The 18881-nt window shown below is 36.0% G+C and overlaps 1 protein-coding gene across 1 annotated transcript in view; it reads right to left on the minus strand.

Moving 5' to 3' along the window:
* Positions 1–1505: 1505 nt before the first annotated feature.
* LRRC2 (leucine rich repeat containing 2) overlaps positions 1506–18881 on the minus strand; it is a 67904-nt gene continuing 50528 nt past the window's right edge. Inside the window, exons 6-9 of the mRNA XM_030005731.1 lie at positions 8881–9026; positions 6534–6689; positions 4590–4726; positions 1506–3158 (exon numbers count right to left, since the gene is read on the minus strand). Coding sequence (XP_029861591.1) covers positions 3109–3158; positions 4590–4726; positions 6534–6689; positions 8881–9026 — 489 coding nt within the window. The 3' untranslated portion in view covers positions 1506–3108. The remainder of the gene's footprint in view (positions 3159–4589; positions 4727–6533; positions 6690–8880; positions 9027–18881) is intronic.

Here is an 18881-nt window from a genome sequence, read left to right on the forward strand (position 1 = left end):
GACAAATTCTGTGACAAAAATAATCCTTTCTTTCTGTGGATGAAATTTTAGGAAGTAATGTTCTACAAGAGCTAGGAATACAAGCTCTTAGCTCTGCAGGGAGGTGCTTGGGGATATTGGTGGATGAAAAATTGGGCATGAGCCAGCAATGCACACTTGCAGTCCAGAAAGACAATCACATACTGCATCAAAAGAAGCATGGCCAGCAGGTCGACAGAAGTGATTCTCCCGCTCTATTATTCTCTCATGAGACCCCACCTGGAGTACTGCATCCAGTTCTGTGGTCCCCAGTAAAAGGAAGACAGACCTGTTAGGGCAGGTCAAGAGGAGGGCCACAAAAATGGTCACAGGGCTGGAACACCTCTCCTATGAAGAAAGGCTGAGAGAGCTGGGGCTGTTCAGCCTGGAGAAGACTCCAGGGAGACCTTATTGCAGCTTTGCAATATATAAAGGGGGCTTATGAGAAAGATGGAGAAAGATTTTTTTAACAGGGCCTGTAGTGACAGGACAAAGGGTAACAGTTTTAAACTGAAAGGGGATAGATTTAGATTGGACATAAGGAAGAAATTTTTTATGATGAGAGTGGTGAGACACTGGAACACGTTTCCTAGTGAAATTGTGGATGCCCCATCATGGCAAGTGTTCAAAGTCAGGTTGGACGGGGCTTTGAAAAACCTGATCTAGTGAAAGATGTCCCTCCCTGTGGCAGAGGGGTTGGGCTAGATGATCTTTGAAGGTCCCTTCCAACCAAAACCACCCTGTGTTCCTATGAAAATTAGATTCACAGAGGTCCAAAGTCAAGCTGGGGACCACTAGTTTGATCCCCTGTATACCATTGACCTTGCATTTTCCATTTGCTTAATTGTTACAGCAATTTTTTAAGAAAAATGTTAACCTGGACTTAAAAGATTGCTAGTGACTGAGAATTTTTCAGTGTTTTGTGAGTTGTCCCATGGTTACTCTTACTGAAAAACAGGCCCCTTGTTTCTAGTTCAAATCTGTTCAAATCTGAATTAAAGTTTTAGTCTTTTGCTTTATGTTTGTCTGATGCAGTAAAAAATCCTGTTTCTAGACTGTGATTTTTCATTGATAAGCATTGACAAGCAAATGGACTTGTACTGTTCAATGAACCTAAAAATGCATGTTTTCTATTTATGCTATTGGTTTTCTTCTGAATATTCCCCAGTTTATCTGCATCTTTCTTATCTGTGAACAGCAGAAATCTTTCAAGATTAGCAGCAATGCTAAATAAGTACTAATACAACTTCTCTATTCAAGTACCTTCTGTTTATATATCCAACAATTCTGACACTAGAATTTGCACTGGGAACTTTTGTTTAGTTAATTATGTTTGCACCCCTAGTTTTTCTTAAATTTACAAATCTCACAGTGGACATCTAGATTCTATAAACACAGCAGTTGTGATTTCCATTCCTGCGATTTTCAGTGGATCATATTAGACTACAATAGAACTCTAGAAATAGAATTTGAAGCAATGCCAAATCTGATGTCTTATAGGAGTTTATTGCATCGATATCAATACCTAATCAACAAAATGTATAATTTCACTAAAAGAAAGTTTGGTAGAGTAGTTTCAGATAGTCTGATTTCTCTAAGCCCACTTTGATTGCCACTATTTTATCATATTTCAATATCTTTGTAATTAAAAAAAAAATCAGATCTTCCATTATTCTGTTTCAGATCAATGTCAAGTTTTCTTGGAGTTTTTTAAAACTTTCTCTTTGTTCCAGGACTTGCTTAAAACCAGCAGTAACACCTAGAGACCAACTCGAGAAGGTTTCGTTTTGGATAGTAATATAACTGCAGGAGTTTGTGACTGGAATAAATAACACATCTAGTATTTACAAATTCTCTTCTTTCAAAAGAGTGAATGCTAAAAAGGAAAGAAAACATCAAAAGCAATGTTCTTTTATATGGAAGTCTTGAGGAGCACATCCTTTGTTGCTTTGCTTTTTAAATATGACTGTCACTACTGTGCAAAACTGGATATAGCTCATCTATAATAATAAAGCAAGATGTAAATGTAATTTCCTCTACCTGCACTCGTAAGTTTCGGACTATTTAAATTGTCTAATCTGAGTCTAATTTGAGTCTAAATTCTCAAAGTCTCAAGTCTTTTTAGATTAAAAAGTATTGATTTATTAAACAAAAAATATATATAAATCTAGATTGCTGAAACTCTACAGTATATACACTTACATAATTGTATATAAACAGATTATTAAATAGCAAGCAACATAACTTTTTATCGAGCAAACTCATTCTTATACAACTTTGAAAATTCCAATAAATGTCCACAAAATCCTGTAATCTGAAACCATTAGTAGAAAACCTTTATGATCATTTTGCTGATAGTATTTGTTCACGCTGCTTAGTCCTTAAAATCTTATTTAATACACTCCTATATTGTAAGACCGCTTAGCACAGAAGTTTCAGTCACGTTGGTACTTGAATTTGCAAACAGGTAAAAGCTTATAATATGCTTGAATAAAGCAGCAGAATTGCTACAGTTTCTATATATAAAGTTGTTGAAACTTATCTAAACTGAAAATCCCGAGAGCAATTTCTTTGAAGACAGAAAGTAAATGCAAACAACTATGTATGTGTTCATGCTTTAAATATTGTAAAGAACTAAATGTGTTATTTGGTCTTAAGAATACAATAGGTCACATTCATTTTCTAAATTAATCCTTCCCCTCTTATAAAATCAATTCTCTTTTTAAGATGATGATTTATGTTCCACTGTTTCAATTACAACGTACAATGTCTGCATCCTAAGGGCACCTTTGCCTGTGTATACTTTATTACAGTGACTATTTACTTTCACCAGGTCTATATATAAATTAGTGGCTGTTGTTGTGGACTTGAAAATAAATACATTGATTTAAAAGGTGAAACAGCATCTTATGAAGGCTCTACTGCTTTTTGTTTTATGTGTAGTTACTGGGAGCTACTACAGTAACAAATAAAAAAATCGTGACAATTTTGAAGTGCTTCTGGCCATCCATGGTTTCCAGTGTTTTCTATTCAGGTGGATAAAAATAGAGTTATTCTGATATTCATTAGTGCTGTAGAGATTTTTGATCTTCAGAGCTGAAGACTGAGTAATACTTTTGTAGTGTAGGAAGGAGTAGAATCTGTGAAAAGAGAAAAATGAAATACATCTCAGACTTCAGTATTGTAATCCAGCACAAATAAATGGGGCCCTTAGCTAGAAACAGCTAGATTTGGTTTTATTTCAAAGGTACTCTACAAGTGATCTCTGTGCTATCTTTCAGAAATTCTGCTGGCTCGTATTACACAGAAGCTATTCCTTCTCCGCTGTGCTTTTCAAAAGCAGGTGTTGGCATAATCTATAGCACAAGAGTTCAGAAGCAGGAAATCCAGGAGTGATTCATGATCCAACCTCATCATAAAAAGCATGGAAATAAGTTTTGTCTAGGAAGGCAGAAAAGTGTATCCCCGAGCTGCTTTGCCGCAAAGGAGTATAAAGCTGGCCTGTGCTTGACAGGGCCAAATGCAGGTTTCAGGCAGCCTGGCAGCCATTGTCTTAGACTCCACATTTCACAAGTATGTAAATACAACTTCGTCACTACATATTTCATGGGTATTGCTAAAGCTAAATTATGACATCAGTTTTTCCTCTATTCCTTCTCCTTGTTTTAACCACTGTTGCTACTTTTATCAGAATCTGGCACTTTTACAGCAGATTTCACTTTAAAATTAGACAGCTTGCATACTCAAGTGTGTAGCTTATGGACAATAAGGAGCAAAAGTCCAGTATCAGAACATGAAAAGTATTCTGCAGCCACATCCTGTGGCCTTACTTTACACTTCTCTCTTACCAGGTCTTGTAGGATCACTATACAGGCCACTTACATGACATGCAAGAAATGAAAAGGTACCATAAGATTAATTCCACAAAAATTCATTTCTACACACAATCTCTCATAGAGATTTAAACAGAGCCTATAGGGTATTTTGGCTCACAGGAAATTTTCCCTTTGTTTCCTAATATTTTACTGAACAAGATTCAAGGGATTGACAGTTACTTAATTATGGTAAATATAAGACAGAATAGCAAAATGAAGTAATATGTAAACTTTCACGTGCTGTGCAATAAAGAAAAAAGCAATGATTTTACTACAATAATATTACAGTGGTTAAACAATTAGTACATTCATACAGATACACTGTTAAAGAATGTTCTATCAATGCAAAGAGCATTTCATATATACACTGCGTTTCTTTTTGAGGAGGAGAGGCACTTCTGCAGGAATTCAAAATCGCTAATGCTAATCCCAAGACAGGTAAGTAAACCTGGAGAATGAGGTTAATCATTGCATACATTATCATTTAATTGTATACATTTGTTCAATATCAAGTGTTTTAGTTAGGGCCCAAACTTTTAACAAAACACATTCAACATTTTCACTTTTAGTCTTATTTAACACTATAACAGACAATTACAGTTTAAGGGTATATTGCTTGTACTCGTAAAAATTAATGTTCCCAATGTATGTCTGCAACTATATCCAAGATAGCAGGAAGTGTACTGTAACACATACCCCTTTCCTTTAGGTCTTCAATGTATGCCTTCATAAACTCTTTCTCAATTTGCTCCCTTTCACGTTCACTTTCTATAATTTCTTCTGTGTCTTCACATACAATAGTTTCAACTGGGCTGTCCCTGAGGCTTACAAATCTAGAGAGAGATTAACACAAGAATATATGCAACAGGCTTCTGAACATCACTGGCCAACATGAACAACATTTTAGAAGTTACTACTACAGCCAGAAGGGCAAACAAAGAACATTTGCTCAATTTTTGCATTATGGTATTGTTAGGATCCATTTATTATTAGAAATAAAGATTTTAGATGGCACCTTCTCTATACTCCACTTTCAATATAAAAGTGACTAGATTTATCTCTTTCTTTTTGCCTACTTACATAAATCATTCTTTGCAATAACAGATATATTTCTTTATTATGGAACTTCTGACAGACTACACTGTAATTTCACATCTGTTAATGAGAGGTATGAACTTCATCCTAACAACATTGCCTAGCAATCTGGAATTTTTCCAGTATCACTTAGCTGACATGTATCTCTGTTTTTTTGTTGTTGTACTTCTCTTTCCAATGCATGACTGGACATGCATTATGTCGTATTTGCAAATTTCCTAAAGCTACACATTGCAGGTTAAAAACTAGATGGTTACATAAACAACTTACAAAATGTGCAAATATAGTTCACAGCATTCTGAAAATCTCTGACGATATTACCACTCCAAGAAGGAAAAAAATCAATAAAATTGTTACTTTCAAAAGAACAAATGTTCCAACAAATCATATGGGTTTTTAAAATCTCATAAATTGCTGTGAGCCTGTGGTCAGTTGACCTTGGCTGGCCAGGTGCCCACTGAGGAGCTCTCTCACTCCCCCTCCTCAGCAGGACAGGAGGAGAACATAAGATGTAAAGCTGACAGACTGAGATAAAGATGGCTTAATGAAGAAAAGCAAAAGCAAAGCAAAGCAAAAAAAAATTATTCTCTACTTCTAATCAACAGGCGATGTCCAGCCACTTCCTGGGAAGCAGGAACTCAGTACTTGTAGTGTTTGCTTTGAAAGACAAACACCTTAATAACAAATGGCCCACCTCCTTTCTCCTTTCTCTTAGCTTTTTTGCTGAGCATGACGTCATATGGTATGGAATACCCCTTTGGTCAGTTTGAGTCAGCTGTCCCAGCTATGTCCCGTACCAACCTCTTGTTCAAGCTCAGCCTACTGGCCTTTGTGGGGGAGGGTTGGAGAGACAGCCTTTATGCTGTGGGAGCATTGCTCAACAGTAGTCAAAAACCTTGGTGTGTTATCAACACCATTCTAGCTACAAATACAATGCCTGGCACTGTAAGGGTTGCTATGGGGAAAGTTAACTCCCTCCGAGCCAGAGCCAGTATAGAGTCTCAAATGGTTTCATAATCAAAAACCTGAATATCGCCTGCAGAAATGCAAGGTCATTGTAATTGCAGACTGAAAGGCCTTTTAGTCTTATCCTCCATGCAGCAACAAGGTACTGTTTCACAGCAAAGAATATATGAACTACTAACCTCATGTGACACTATTTAGCCTTTTAACTAGCCATGTCTCCCACTCCCAACAGCATACTTTTGACAGCACTGAGCTTATCAACAGCTAATTGCCAGACTACTGGTGCCACTCTGGGGCATGGCTTTGCAACTCCAGAGTTAGAGCTACTATGACCAAGTCTACACAGGAATAGCAGTTTAGGCGTACACAGTGTAGGGAACTGACAGATGAAAACCAGAAAGCTTCGACCCCTCTGCAATTTCGAATCTTGCTAGTGCATCCTTAAGGATTCTGATATAAATTGGGTCAGAATTTGACTACCAGGTATGGTAGAAACTGATGCTTGTAAAAGTGTTTCTTCTGGGTGCATCTACTGCATCTTCTTAAGAACATATTCCTTTCTCTCTCACTTTTACTTACTTTAATCCTGTGGTTGACTCACAGACAGCTGTAGGTATCTCAACCAGGTCATCGCCACTGACAACTAGCAAACTGAGGTTTGGCATGTTGACCAGAGCTCGTGGAAGGTAAGTCAACTTGTTTTTCTGTAGAAGAAGCGTCTGCAGTTGATCTAACCTGTAAAAATGTAAAAGATAAAGATAATGTAAAATATTTATTTCAGACAGGAACATCTATCCAAAATAGCAGTACATACTTAATCTTGTATAAAAAAAAAACAATTACATGCACCACCTTTGGCTTCTCAAAAATTACTCATACCACACTTTCACAAATTGTCATCAACTTTAATGGAAATTTCCAATTATGGTTCAACATTATAGATATTACTAGCATACCTCTGACATGTACTCAGAAGCATGGCCAAGATAAAAGGTTACAAAAATTACTGTGCTTTCATACAGAAGATGTTGACAGATTATGATACAAAGCCTCAACATGTGTATCCCAGAACTAATGAAAAATATGGGTCACCAGCTTACACCTTTGCCCATATGCTGGTTTCTATGAACCAGATACATCCGTGCTAGGCAGTATATTCCCATCTATTGTATTTCACTAGTAATTAGTACTGTGGGGAGCAAAAGAAAGACCAGCTCCTGGTCATATGGCTTTTGCAAGCTGTCCCACTGAAATCAATTTAATGACAATGTTTTGTGGAGGAAGGCATTGGGCTTTTTTTGCTTTATTTCCCCTGGCTTTTCCTAATTCAATAGTAATTTGTGGCTGTGCATTTATTCCTTGGAGTAGATAGAAGACAAAAAGCATAGCAAACTGATGAAACAAGTTTACCTCATTTGACCAGAAGGGTCCATTCCTAAAACACTGTTGCAGGCTATTGTTTATCAGGCCTATATGGTTTGTTTGAATTTAGGGAAAGATATTAAGTAAGGCTTCAGTTTACTGCCAACTCATCTTTTTTAATCACAGACTTCATGGTAGTTCACTGAGGTTCTTCGACACTGCAGGCATTGAAATCATGAGTCTGAATAAGAGTACCAGTTTACTGGGGGCGGAGGGTGGGGAGCGTATCCTGACATTTTCTAGCCTTCAGAACGCACATGAGCCCAAGAGATCTCAAAATTCAAAACTCAAAGACAAACAAAGAAAATCTTATTTTGTGGTATCTGCCTATGATGCTTGAGTGTTGAGGCTGGCAACTCAATACGAAATGGAGAAGATGAAATGTAGAAAAGGAATATTTTGGAGATAGAGAAATATATATAGGTTACAGGGAAAAAATGACCCTTAAGTTGAGTGTGTATCCTTCCATAAAATAAAAATATCTTCTTAGAAGCTCTTTGAAGTTAATCAAATTTCTGCTCAGGTCCCCTGGAAAAAAATGGCAGGTTTATACTATTGTGGCTAGAGCATGTGAATTACTTACATAAATTAAGACTTCAGCCCTGCTGTCAGAGAAATCTGTGATTACACAATGTCCCAGAAAAGTCTTTTTGCCCAGCAACAAAGGTCTTGTGAAAGTTAAGGTTGAACGAGCTTTCTGTGAGGTCTCTTCTGACTCAGGGATCTCTATTCCCAGATCAATAAATAATCCACATTTTTTTAAATAAACTTCAGTTAATATGTGTTTCAGTTTATTTATGGCTATGTAAAGTTTTGTAAACCAAGTTACAACAGGATTCCAGAATGAATAAATAGGCCTAGGGATAATAAAAGTGCTTTCTCAGGCTAGTAAGTCCCATTAAAGGGATCAGTCCCATTAAAACGAGTTCTAGTGGATCTCTAAAATGAGAGAGTGAGTATATGTGTGCACATGCATATATACTTTGGAGTAGGAGGGGAGGATTGTCAGTGGTTTTTTTTAATCTTACCAATATTTTTATGCTTTACTGACAAAGTTTTTCAGGTTCTTTCAGTAACTTAAATAAGCTTTAGTTCATGTTTCCCTCCACCCCTTCTACCCTCCAGATTGATACTGCTGACAACTCCATATGGTGAGTCGTCTTTGCTGGAACTGGGGCTGAGTATGCCCCATGAACTTCCCAAAGAACGATGCCTGGATATAATGACAAATTATCATGAATACAGCAGAAAATGTAATTAGTTAACGGAACAGTAGAGGCACTGACTGTGCAATCTGCCATCAATGAGCTAAAAAATGTAGTTTCCGTTCTCTGACCTAGTCCATCAATAATAACAGTAAAGCTTACATGCAAAACTATCTGATGCATATCCAAATGTAATTTTTTCATGTGATTTTTCATTAATGGTGTCCCTCGGAACCTTGTTACTTTCTACATTTTCTTTATAGTTCACAAGCCTGTCAATGAATTAAAACATAAACTACCTGTCTATGTCTTCTGGGAGATCTTTCAGGTTGTTGCTGCTAATATCCAGCCACTGCAAATTAGACATCCGGAGTACACAGATTGGAATAGAATGGAACTTGTTTGCTGACACGTCCACAACTGTGACTTGTTTCAGGTTACTTAGCTAGAAAGAAGTGGTGCTTTATTTCAGTTACATTTTGCAGATACAAGAAGACATTTCATTCATCAAACATTCTTATTCCTCTCAAAAAACTTAGAAAATTAAGAATTGAGTGATATTTTTACTCAATTTTTTGCCAGCATTATCACTTAGTCACATTTTATAGGAAAAAGGATTTCAGAAATAACTACGTCCCAAAGTGTTCATCACCTTTCTAACACTGTCATGGTATTGAATGAAATTTTTTTCTAATAAAACCTATAGTTTCAGATGCCACCAAGGCTGCATCCAGACAATGACTTAGTACCTTCCTAAGTTACATATGAACTAAGATCTGAAGTGACAAAACACAGTTTTGGTAATTTATAGATGCCAGCTTACCATCCTCAAAATCAGAGATTTTATAACTCCCACCAAAAATACATAGATTTCCTTTGCTATAACTCTGTTATGCACTGAAAGTGTATTGCTATGAGACCCTTAGAAAATGAAATTGCCAATTTAAACCAACAGAAAATTTGGTCCAATATTTTTCAAAGATCTTTAAAAATACATCTTTCATACTGCAAACTAAATATATAAGGTGCAGTAGAGCTTTTTATTTGAATACTTTTCAAAGGAATTACATTTTTAAGTAATAAACCTTTAGCGCAATGAAGGTTAACTACAAATGTAAAATATACCTGTTAAAGAAATAAATGTGTTAAATAAAGCTCTCTGTGTACTGAATCAATTATTCACACTACCAGTGTTCATAAAACCATGCAGCTAGCTAAAGTGAATGTCAAAGGAGTATAAATGTTAAGCAACAAAAGTACTTTAGTATTGAAACTATGTCTCTGAGCTTCTAGTCATATGTCACCATCATAATCTAGGTCTGTAGATCCTCATACAGAAGAGAAAGTAGCAAAAAAATTTCATTGGTCTTTGCCCGAATGTTTCTTAGAATGTAGAAAATAATTAGGAACCAAAAACCCCAAACCAAACATATTTTCCACTTCCAAAGTGAGCAAAATGCAAGCAACAGCATCAATTATGAAAAAATCAGAAAGTAATAAAATACATTCTGAGCAAGTAATAAAATACATTCTTATCATTTATTAAGAATCAAGTTATGTTTTGTTATGTTTTATGGCCAAACTTCTTGTTGCAGTACTGCCAGACTTTCATCTTAATTTGACTCTTGCCATTTAAAATGTTCACAACTTGGTGCTGTGTCAGAGCCAGTTTGGTTTAGGATTTTTTTGGTGGTGGGTTTTTTTTGTTTGTGGGTGTGGGGTTTTTGTTTGGTCGGGTTTTTGTTTATTTTTTTCTAGATATAACATCATATTGTTGCCAGACCTTAAAACTGGGGCAACGTTTTCAGGCAGATTTACTGAAGTTACCTTATACAAATGACCACACAATTAAGTTTACCTTTCTAAAACATAATAGAGGTTCAGAGTTTCTCAAGTCAAAGATATAATTTCTAAATCTGCATTAAAACAGCCTTGGTGAGGCATTACCATGGAAATGTCTCACTCCTGATTCAGAACAGGCAAGCACACATTTTATTCTGACACATCTCACTTCCAAACCATTTTGTCATTTTGAGGACTGACTACTAGCAATGAACACTCACTCCTATACTGTAAATTTTCCAGATACTGAATCTTTTTTCCAACAAAACAGAACCTTCCTTTGAACCAGGAAAGCAGAGTGACTCTTCTAGATTGTGGCAATGAGAGAATAGAGAAAATAATTGGCACCATCTTTGCATTGCATTTACTTTGTGGTTTCAAATTATTGCCACAATTCCAAATCCCAAGCAAATATTTCAAGTTTCTTTTTACTCAGAACAATTTGCTAAAACTGCTGATACATTTCTTTCAACAAACTCTGCCAAAAGAGTTCTCAAACTGTGCCCAAAGAAGAAAAGCCACAGTCTCCAAACTCCAAGCAGCAGATTATTTTAACATAAAGACATCACTGTTCACCCAAGTTCCTAAACACTTTGCTTTCACATGCAGTCACCTGTCATGCTGAAACAACTTGTTAATGTTAACACTAAGTGGTAAAATGGTATTTCTTTAACAGTAGTAACTAGTTTTATAGGTTTTCCTGAAAGTGCTTTATTGTGTTAAATATTAAAAGTAACATTAATATAGTGGTATTTTTTTTTAATAAACAGAGATGTTTCTGCCTTTTTTTATATAGTATTGAAAATAGATTGTTTTAATACTTGATTAGATGAGAATCTACATTTTTCAGAAGTTTGTACTCCCATAAAAATGTACCAACAAAATATAAGGCTGTGGACTCTCTTGATATAAAGTTTGGTTCAGCATGCCACAGAATATATGGAGCCATGATTATATTGTGTAAGCTGCAAGCCCTCAGTACTTGTTCTTTTAGGGTAATATTTAACAAAACCTGTCTATTTTCTATAGTATGTTGAAGCCTAATGGAGTTTTTATTTAATCTGTCTCTGATATGTTACCAACAAACATCTATGATATACGATGCATTGGAAATTATGGCACCTATGTGTTATATTTTCTAAAGAAAACCCTGTGTATTTTATTTCTTCTTGAAGGACTGATGGATTTTTACACCTTTTATAACATTTCATTTTCAAACAAGCATGGTTCCCTTATCATTTTTACATAAAAATTTATTTTTGCGTGATGTTGATTTTTGCTATTTTCCTCTGTTGTGTGACTTTGAATCAATCAGTATATAGGCTTTATGTAAGTTCCATTTTAAAAAATAGTTATATTTGATAGTCTAGCTACGTGGACCCACTTATTGTGGTCCTTATGTTCAATCACTGTTTTCATTTTCATTTGACAAACTGCTCCATTTTTCTTATCTTAATAATTTTGTTCATAGAAATAATCCACATAACATTGTAGAACTCCATTGCTTCTCTTTCCCTCTGACAGGTGAACCTTCAGTTGAATGAAAAGGACATCATGTCCTGGGCCAAACAAGTTATTTGATTAATGGGTGAGTTTTTATTTCCGGTCTGCTTTTTGCCATGAAAGGGATTTACTGATAAGGTTGCATGCAAGTTTACCATGAGTTGCCTACTACTTAGCACCAGCAAATGAAAAGGTGTAAAGTCATGTCAAACCTTACCACAAAAATACTGTATTTTTCAATTACATGTAAACATTCTGAGACAGAAACAACATCCCATCAAAGTCAATGTATGACAAGATATACGAAGGATTAACCCGGAAATGTCTATCAATCCACCACAAACGTGCTTTTGCCCAGAAATTTTAGACTCAGTGAATTCAAAAAAATTTGTACCACTTCAGCAGGATCAGGTTATCACATATGTTGTCTCCTAAAACACACAGATTGGCACTCAGCATCTCATTAGCTTGCTGAAAGCAGTACGGTGTACATGACAAAGGAGCACCCTAGGTGCAAACTGCACAGTTGCCCACTTAGCTCTCAGGCATTCAAACTAAAACCCCAGCTTTTCTTTCACAGAACTGTAAGTGTAACCTCTTGCATAATCTCATTGACACTCCTGGAGAGACGTACCAATTAAAGAAACAGGGTACAAGCATCTTTAGAGGCGGAAGATATCTTTCATGAAGACACACTTGTATATTTATAGCCCAGTCCACCATCGGACTTCCAAACTGGACTCTTAAACTTGAGGAGGCAAAGGCTTTTAACAGTCAACCCCACACTTAGTAACAGGGTACTCATTCACAGATTTTGTGACAAAACCCTCTGAAGCCTAAAAATGCATGACTTCAAACAGCACTTCATTTGGTGGTAACATGATAAGCTAAATCCAAGAAATGTATGTGGAAGCATATCTTCACCCAAATGGCATTATTCAGATTTTGCAATGCTAAAATCCTAAATCTTTTGCAGAGTTAATCCACAAACAGACGCTGTTATTCTGATGCCAGACTGTTTACTTTGAAGTTTAACATTATCCCCTTTCATCTTTGGAACATTACCATCATTCAAACACCTAATGTTTAAAGTCTAATAAAGTAATTATAGCTATGATGATCTAAGCATAAAAAGTTTGTAGAAAGGGACTTTGCTTTTTATTAGAGCATTTTTTTGTATACACAAACCTTTCAGCAGGTCTGCAAAGAATGAGAAAGCTGGCTGCATATGCAATATTCACAAAAATATCAGGTATTGATTATTCACAGGTGATTGAAGAACCACATAGCAATAAGAGCAGGACTATCTTCATACAGTTAAGATCCCTAAGAATGCGGATCATGTGTTTAAATTTAAGTATAGGAGTTGTTCCAAGCCAATAGATGAGTCACATGCATGAAATTATGTATCCAATTAATGATTTTCTGGGCTGAAGCCAAAACAAGTCTGCTGTCTCAAAAAAATAAATTTATGTTGATTAGTTACATTAAATTTTCGTAGTATTACTGCTGCAGCTACACACAGACTGCACATATTATTGCACTTTGTGATAATAAAGTCATCCCATCTTCAAATCTCCAAAACTTTTAAATAAAGGACACATATCAGAAGAGAAAACTAGGCTCCACCAAAAGTCAATTACAGGTTTCTCATCAACTTAAATGGATGCCGTATCTCACTTTGGGTGCATACTCTTCATGTTGTAATTAAAACCACTAGAAGAGGAAGAGCAGCAATGTCAGCAGCATACGGGCCTTAACTGACCTCTCAAGAATGTTTGGGTAGTAAGTGTCCTTTGAATATATCAAAAAACCTTTTTAAGATATATTCTGTTCCTTCACAAAGATATTACCAGAAGTGCTTCCTTTCAAAACGGAATAGAAAGACAAAAGCTGTTCTTATTTCTGCTCCAAGATGCAACAGCAGTTGAAGAGATACTATTCAAATGGTGCCATCTTATGATTTAAACATATACTACAATTCTGTTTTGCTATGACAATACACTGTAGCCTGTGAAGTCACTCTTCCGAGTTTAAAAACTGAGTATGTTCATTAGAGCTCATTCTGTAACCCAGAGTAAATGACTATTTGCCAAAGTAGGGCAAGGGGTAAACAAAATAGAAGGAAATTTTATTCTGTAACAACTCAAAAAAGATATTATAAACAAAGATGACAACAAAAATAAATAATTATAACACACTGGTTGTTAGTTTTGCTTTACATTGATAAAATAGTAACCATTCACTTGAAAGGAAAAAATTATCAAGGATATTTGAAGAGATAATACCAGTAGAAGAGAACCAGGTAATGGCATAATATTGACAGAAGCAAAATAAATACTAAGAAAAATTATATGAGAAAAATATTCAAGTGAAACTAAGAATGTGGTCCTATGGCTCTAACCTATTACAGTGGCACCATTTTGATGATAGATGGTGAAATCATTTCACCTTATGTATATTGGTGCTGGGCAATGACAACAGTTTTCTACATCAGATTGAACAGATATAGCCCGATGAACTTGGAAACAAGACTTTCATGGAATGTCAGCCAGAAATCACCTTGCTTATAAATGTAAGTGGAAGACAGAATATTAAGGGGAAAAAGACATTCTGACTTAAGCAGTGGTCAGAAGGTTTTTGATCTGTGAGCTGCCTCCTATGATACCAGGAATAAGGATCTCCATAGGTTTTTTTGCTTTACAAACAGAAATGCTAGAACTTCTTTTTACCTTGGCACAGAGTAACTTCACTAAAATCCACAAGATTCCTGCCTGCTGTGGTGCAGGGCACCAGAGCAGTTTGAAAAATACCACTAATTGGCTACCAAGCAGGAGAACCCTGCAACTTGGAATTGGATTTATCTGTTCTTGAAGCAGGAGTTTCATAAAGAAAATCCCCAAGTTCAGGAAAGTCACAATGGAGATAAGTCTGTTTTGCACCCTGTGACATATCTGGTCTGGAATTAGACCTTACCTAGTTGAGCAAACTGTTGCAAAATGTCTATCATCAAAATTATTTTTCTTTTAATGCCACAGACTACATTTGCATGACACTGATAGTACACAAACCTGCAGTTGAGAACACTGTCAACAGTTGAACACAACAGTTCACAGGTTTGTGGCTTGCCAGGATTATAGCAAATTTTCTCTCTCTCCTTTTCTTTCCTTTCTCATAGCACTGTTAGATACATGTGGGGTTTTTTTCTATACTTACTTTCAGGTGGTGACAAACCTAACAGGAAAAATTTTGAGTTCATCTCTTCCCAAAGGATTCTTTTCTTTTTATATTATAACAGTATTTCTAGAAGGCTTTATGTCTTGCTTGATGCAAACACATAAAAATCAGAAATACAGCTAATATTAGTAAAAGATTCAGATATGGGAAAGATCTTTTCCTGCCCTGGACAAGAAAGCTGAGGAATGGTATATATGTTGCATGCACACTGGGCAGGAGTTTTGCACAAATAGACATTTGGCTACTTTCTAAGAACTTGTTGGTGCAATTAGGAGCAGCAGGCTATGAATTCTTGCAGGTTTTAGTGCTTCATTGCTATTTTGCACTACTCCATCCAGGCTGCCTCCAAATAACTTGGGTGTGTCCAAGTAATTTAAGGTATTAAATTACTATTGTTCTTATTAAGTGTCTGCTTATAAAAATATAACTGAATACTTATTTATATACTTACTTATGAAAGCTTGTAGAGAAGCTGGGCTTTCAAGACACATTTTACAGGAAGAATTCGCCTGCCATGCAACTTACAGAGACCTGGCGCAGCCACTCCAGTAATACCACCCAGCCATGTGACTTTTGGTACTGCCCCACAGATGAGAACATAGCAAGCCTACAAACCTCATCTGCTTTTTACTGGAAATTCTTTAACATTTTTTTTTCTTTCTTGCCCCCTGCCCCCGCTTTATACACTAATGAAGCACTTGTTGAAATTGTCTTTTTAAAAAGCAACCCAAAAAAAATTGCCTGCATAGAAAATATCTGGCCAGGTCCTCAGTGTAGCCAAGAGGTTCCTATAATTCAGGCAAGCTTCTGGGTCTAAATTATGTCAGGAGCTCTTCCATCAACTCAGAATACCTTAGGAAGAGATAGGCACAGATACAACTGAAGGCTTGTCCATAATGCTCCTTGGATTACTAAATTTTGGCCTGTGTCTCTTAAACAACGAGGAGAACATATCTAATAAAATCAGTCATCTAGCCTGTCCCAGCATAGTTACTCAGAAGATAAATTATGTAGAGTCAGGTTTCATGGTACTGAAACAGTATAAGGTCAGATACATTTTACACTTTTTCTTCTATGTCTTATAACAAAATAAGCAGCTTCCAAACAATTTTTTTACTACCCAGTCCCCTTCAGACTGTGTCCAAGCAACTTATCTTTGCTCAGCTACACATTGCTGCTGGAGACATTTATTCCCCTAGTAATTTTTTAATAGTAAACAACAAAAAAACTTCTGCATGTTTGTGTATATCATGTGCAATGCCAGGTAATATTTTCTGTGAACATGACATTTTATAAATACCTGTGTAGTGCTTTGAGCATATAAAAACATGAATATAACAAAGGAAACTATGACTACTGAGCAAATACTTAGAAGGAGTAACATTTATTATTAACAGCATGCATATAAAACTGTCAAGATTTTCACAACTGCAAGTAAAATCTAATATGGAGAAGTACAAGCTAATACAAGAACAGGGAACACATTTCTTAAACTTACTGAAACCTGTGAAAAGATGGAAAGATGAAAAAAGTAACTATATAACTGTGAAATTCTTGTGTTCAATATGCACTAGTGGTCAAAAAAGAAAATAAACAGTTGGATATATACGTAATGTGATATACAATAATTAACCCCAAAATTACTTGGCACTAAATAAAACAATTGTGCACCTACATACAAAACACCATACTTCTAGTTAGTTTTTCTCAAAGAAAAATACAGTAGATGGGATTCAGAGATGAGGAACAGGCATTAACAGAATGGAAAAACTATTATTTTTGTTAACTTTTTGTTTTGTTGTAGTTCTGAAAGACCTAAATCAAGATTAGGAAAGACTGTAAAGATTAGAACAGTTGGGCAGGAAATGGTAAATTCATGGTGCATTCTTCCTTCACAATACAACAGCAAGGTAACCAAAAAGCATTGCACTTCCCAATAAAATGAAATTTCTATACAATTAGGCTATAGGATTTGCAACAACAACATGTTTTTCAGTTTAAGAACTTTGCAGAATTCAGAAGACGACATTTACATAAATAATGAAAGCCTCTATTTCTATGTCACAGTTCAAACAAGCACAGTTCAGATTTTTTTAACCTCAGACTATGGCACAAACACCTCACTGACGTTCTTGTAGAATAATACTGAACACTCCATATTCAGCTTGCTTATCAAGATTTCAGAGGTGAAAACTGCTAAAAGTTGAATTCTTTGGAAAGCAGATCTGCAATTTAGCAGTGTATTACAATACTAGCATCATTATTACCAGAGCATGTAGAACTGCAAATAAAGCTCTGTGTTGCTGTGCTGTAAAAACACAGGTTGAGAGATCTCTACTGTGCAGGTTTAATCATTAATAGCCATGACAAGCAAATGGGAGAAAGCGAACAGAAACACAGCGGCAAGTCACTTACCAAGGTCAAAAAATATGTCAGAGAAAGTATAATACAGTTTTCCTGATTTCTAGTCTTAAGATACTAAGGACCACTCCAGGTATGCATTATGAAAAGTCTCAGACATGTATCAAGACTTTATTTGATTATGGTAATGAAATTAGTGGGGATTTAAGATGCTTTATATTTTTTATAACCTACTCATTTCTTCCCTTTTTTTAAAAAATGTACTCCAGCATTCTACAATTCTGAAGCATCACATTAGGTCCTCAAGTCTAGCCATCTTTTTATTGCCTCTAACCAGGATTTCAAAGAGCATTTTGTATTAGTAACCTGAAGACTTGGAGCCAGCTTCTGAGAATGAAAAATAGTTCAACTATATTAAAAGCAGTTTGGGGTAGCCTGGCTTCTTCTTAACCATCTCCCTGACCTGCAAGGAATGTATTCAAAGAGAAGCCAAAAAACAAAACCAAAAACAAACAAACAAAAAACCACCCCCCCCAAAAAAACAACAACAAAACAAAGGAAAACAAAAGAAAACCCAAACAATGACAAAAAAAAAAACCACCAGCAGCAAAAGCAGAAAAGAAGAACAGCGAATCATGAAATGGTGATGCCCATGTGTGACCCTGACACATGTGTCTTCTAATTCATTGCAGCCCCTCTGTCACCACCATCACACAGGTCAGACATAACTTTTAACTGACCGGCTCTGTATTTCAAGATGAGACAAAATAGCAGCCTCAGGACAGCTTGGCAGCCAGCATATGCCGCCTGACAGGATTGAAACTAGGAGTCATAGCCCTCAGCAGCAGTCTAGTCTTGCATACTCTCCCCAATCATATAGCCATATAATCATGTATCATATACCCAGACGCAGTCAGGGGAAGTTCTGTCACATAGTCATACACATTCTTCACACAAACTCTACATACAGGTGAGCATTGGCTACATATACCCAGCATCCACACTGCCCATGTAAACTGATGCATGGAGTCTCAAGTTTTGGGTCAAGGAGTTTGGCAGACCAGCATTCACAGTGTCACCTCAGATTAGTCCAGAGCGTAATTGGCTGATGTGGCTAGAGTAAAACGCAGGTGATGGGGAAGCAAATAAAACATTTGTCAATTAAAAATAAATAGGAAGAAAAAAATTACCAGGATCAATTTTGCAAAGTAAAAGATAAGGGAAGTCTAGGAAATCTTACTTCTGCAAAGCTATGTTTACACCATAAAGCGTGAAGTTACTTTAACCGTAAGGTTAACCTTTGTAACTTGTGTTTTTATTGTTCATAAAATTACCCATCTCCTTCTAAACTCCATCA

The sequence above is a fragment of the Aquila chrysaetos genome, chromosome Z (assembly GCF_900496995.4).
Source record: "Aquila chrysaetos chrysaetos chromosome Z, bAquChr1.4, whole genome shotgun sequence".
Taxonomy (NCBI): Eukaryota; Metazoa; Chordata; class Aves; order Accipitriformes; family Accipitridae; genus Aquila; species Aquila chrysaetos.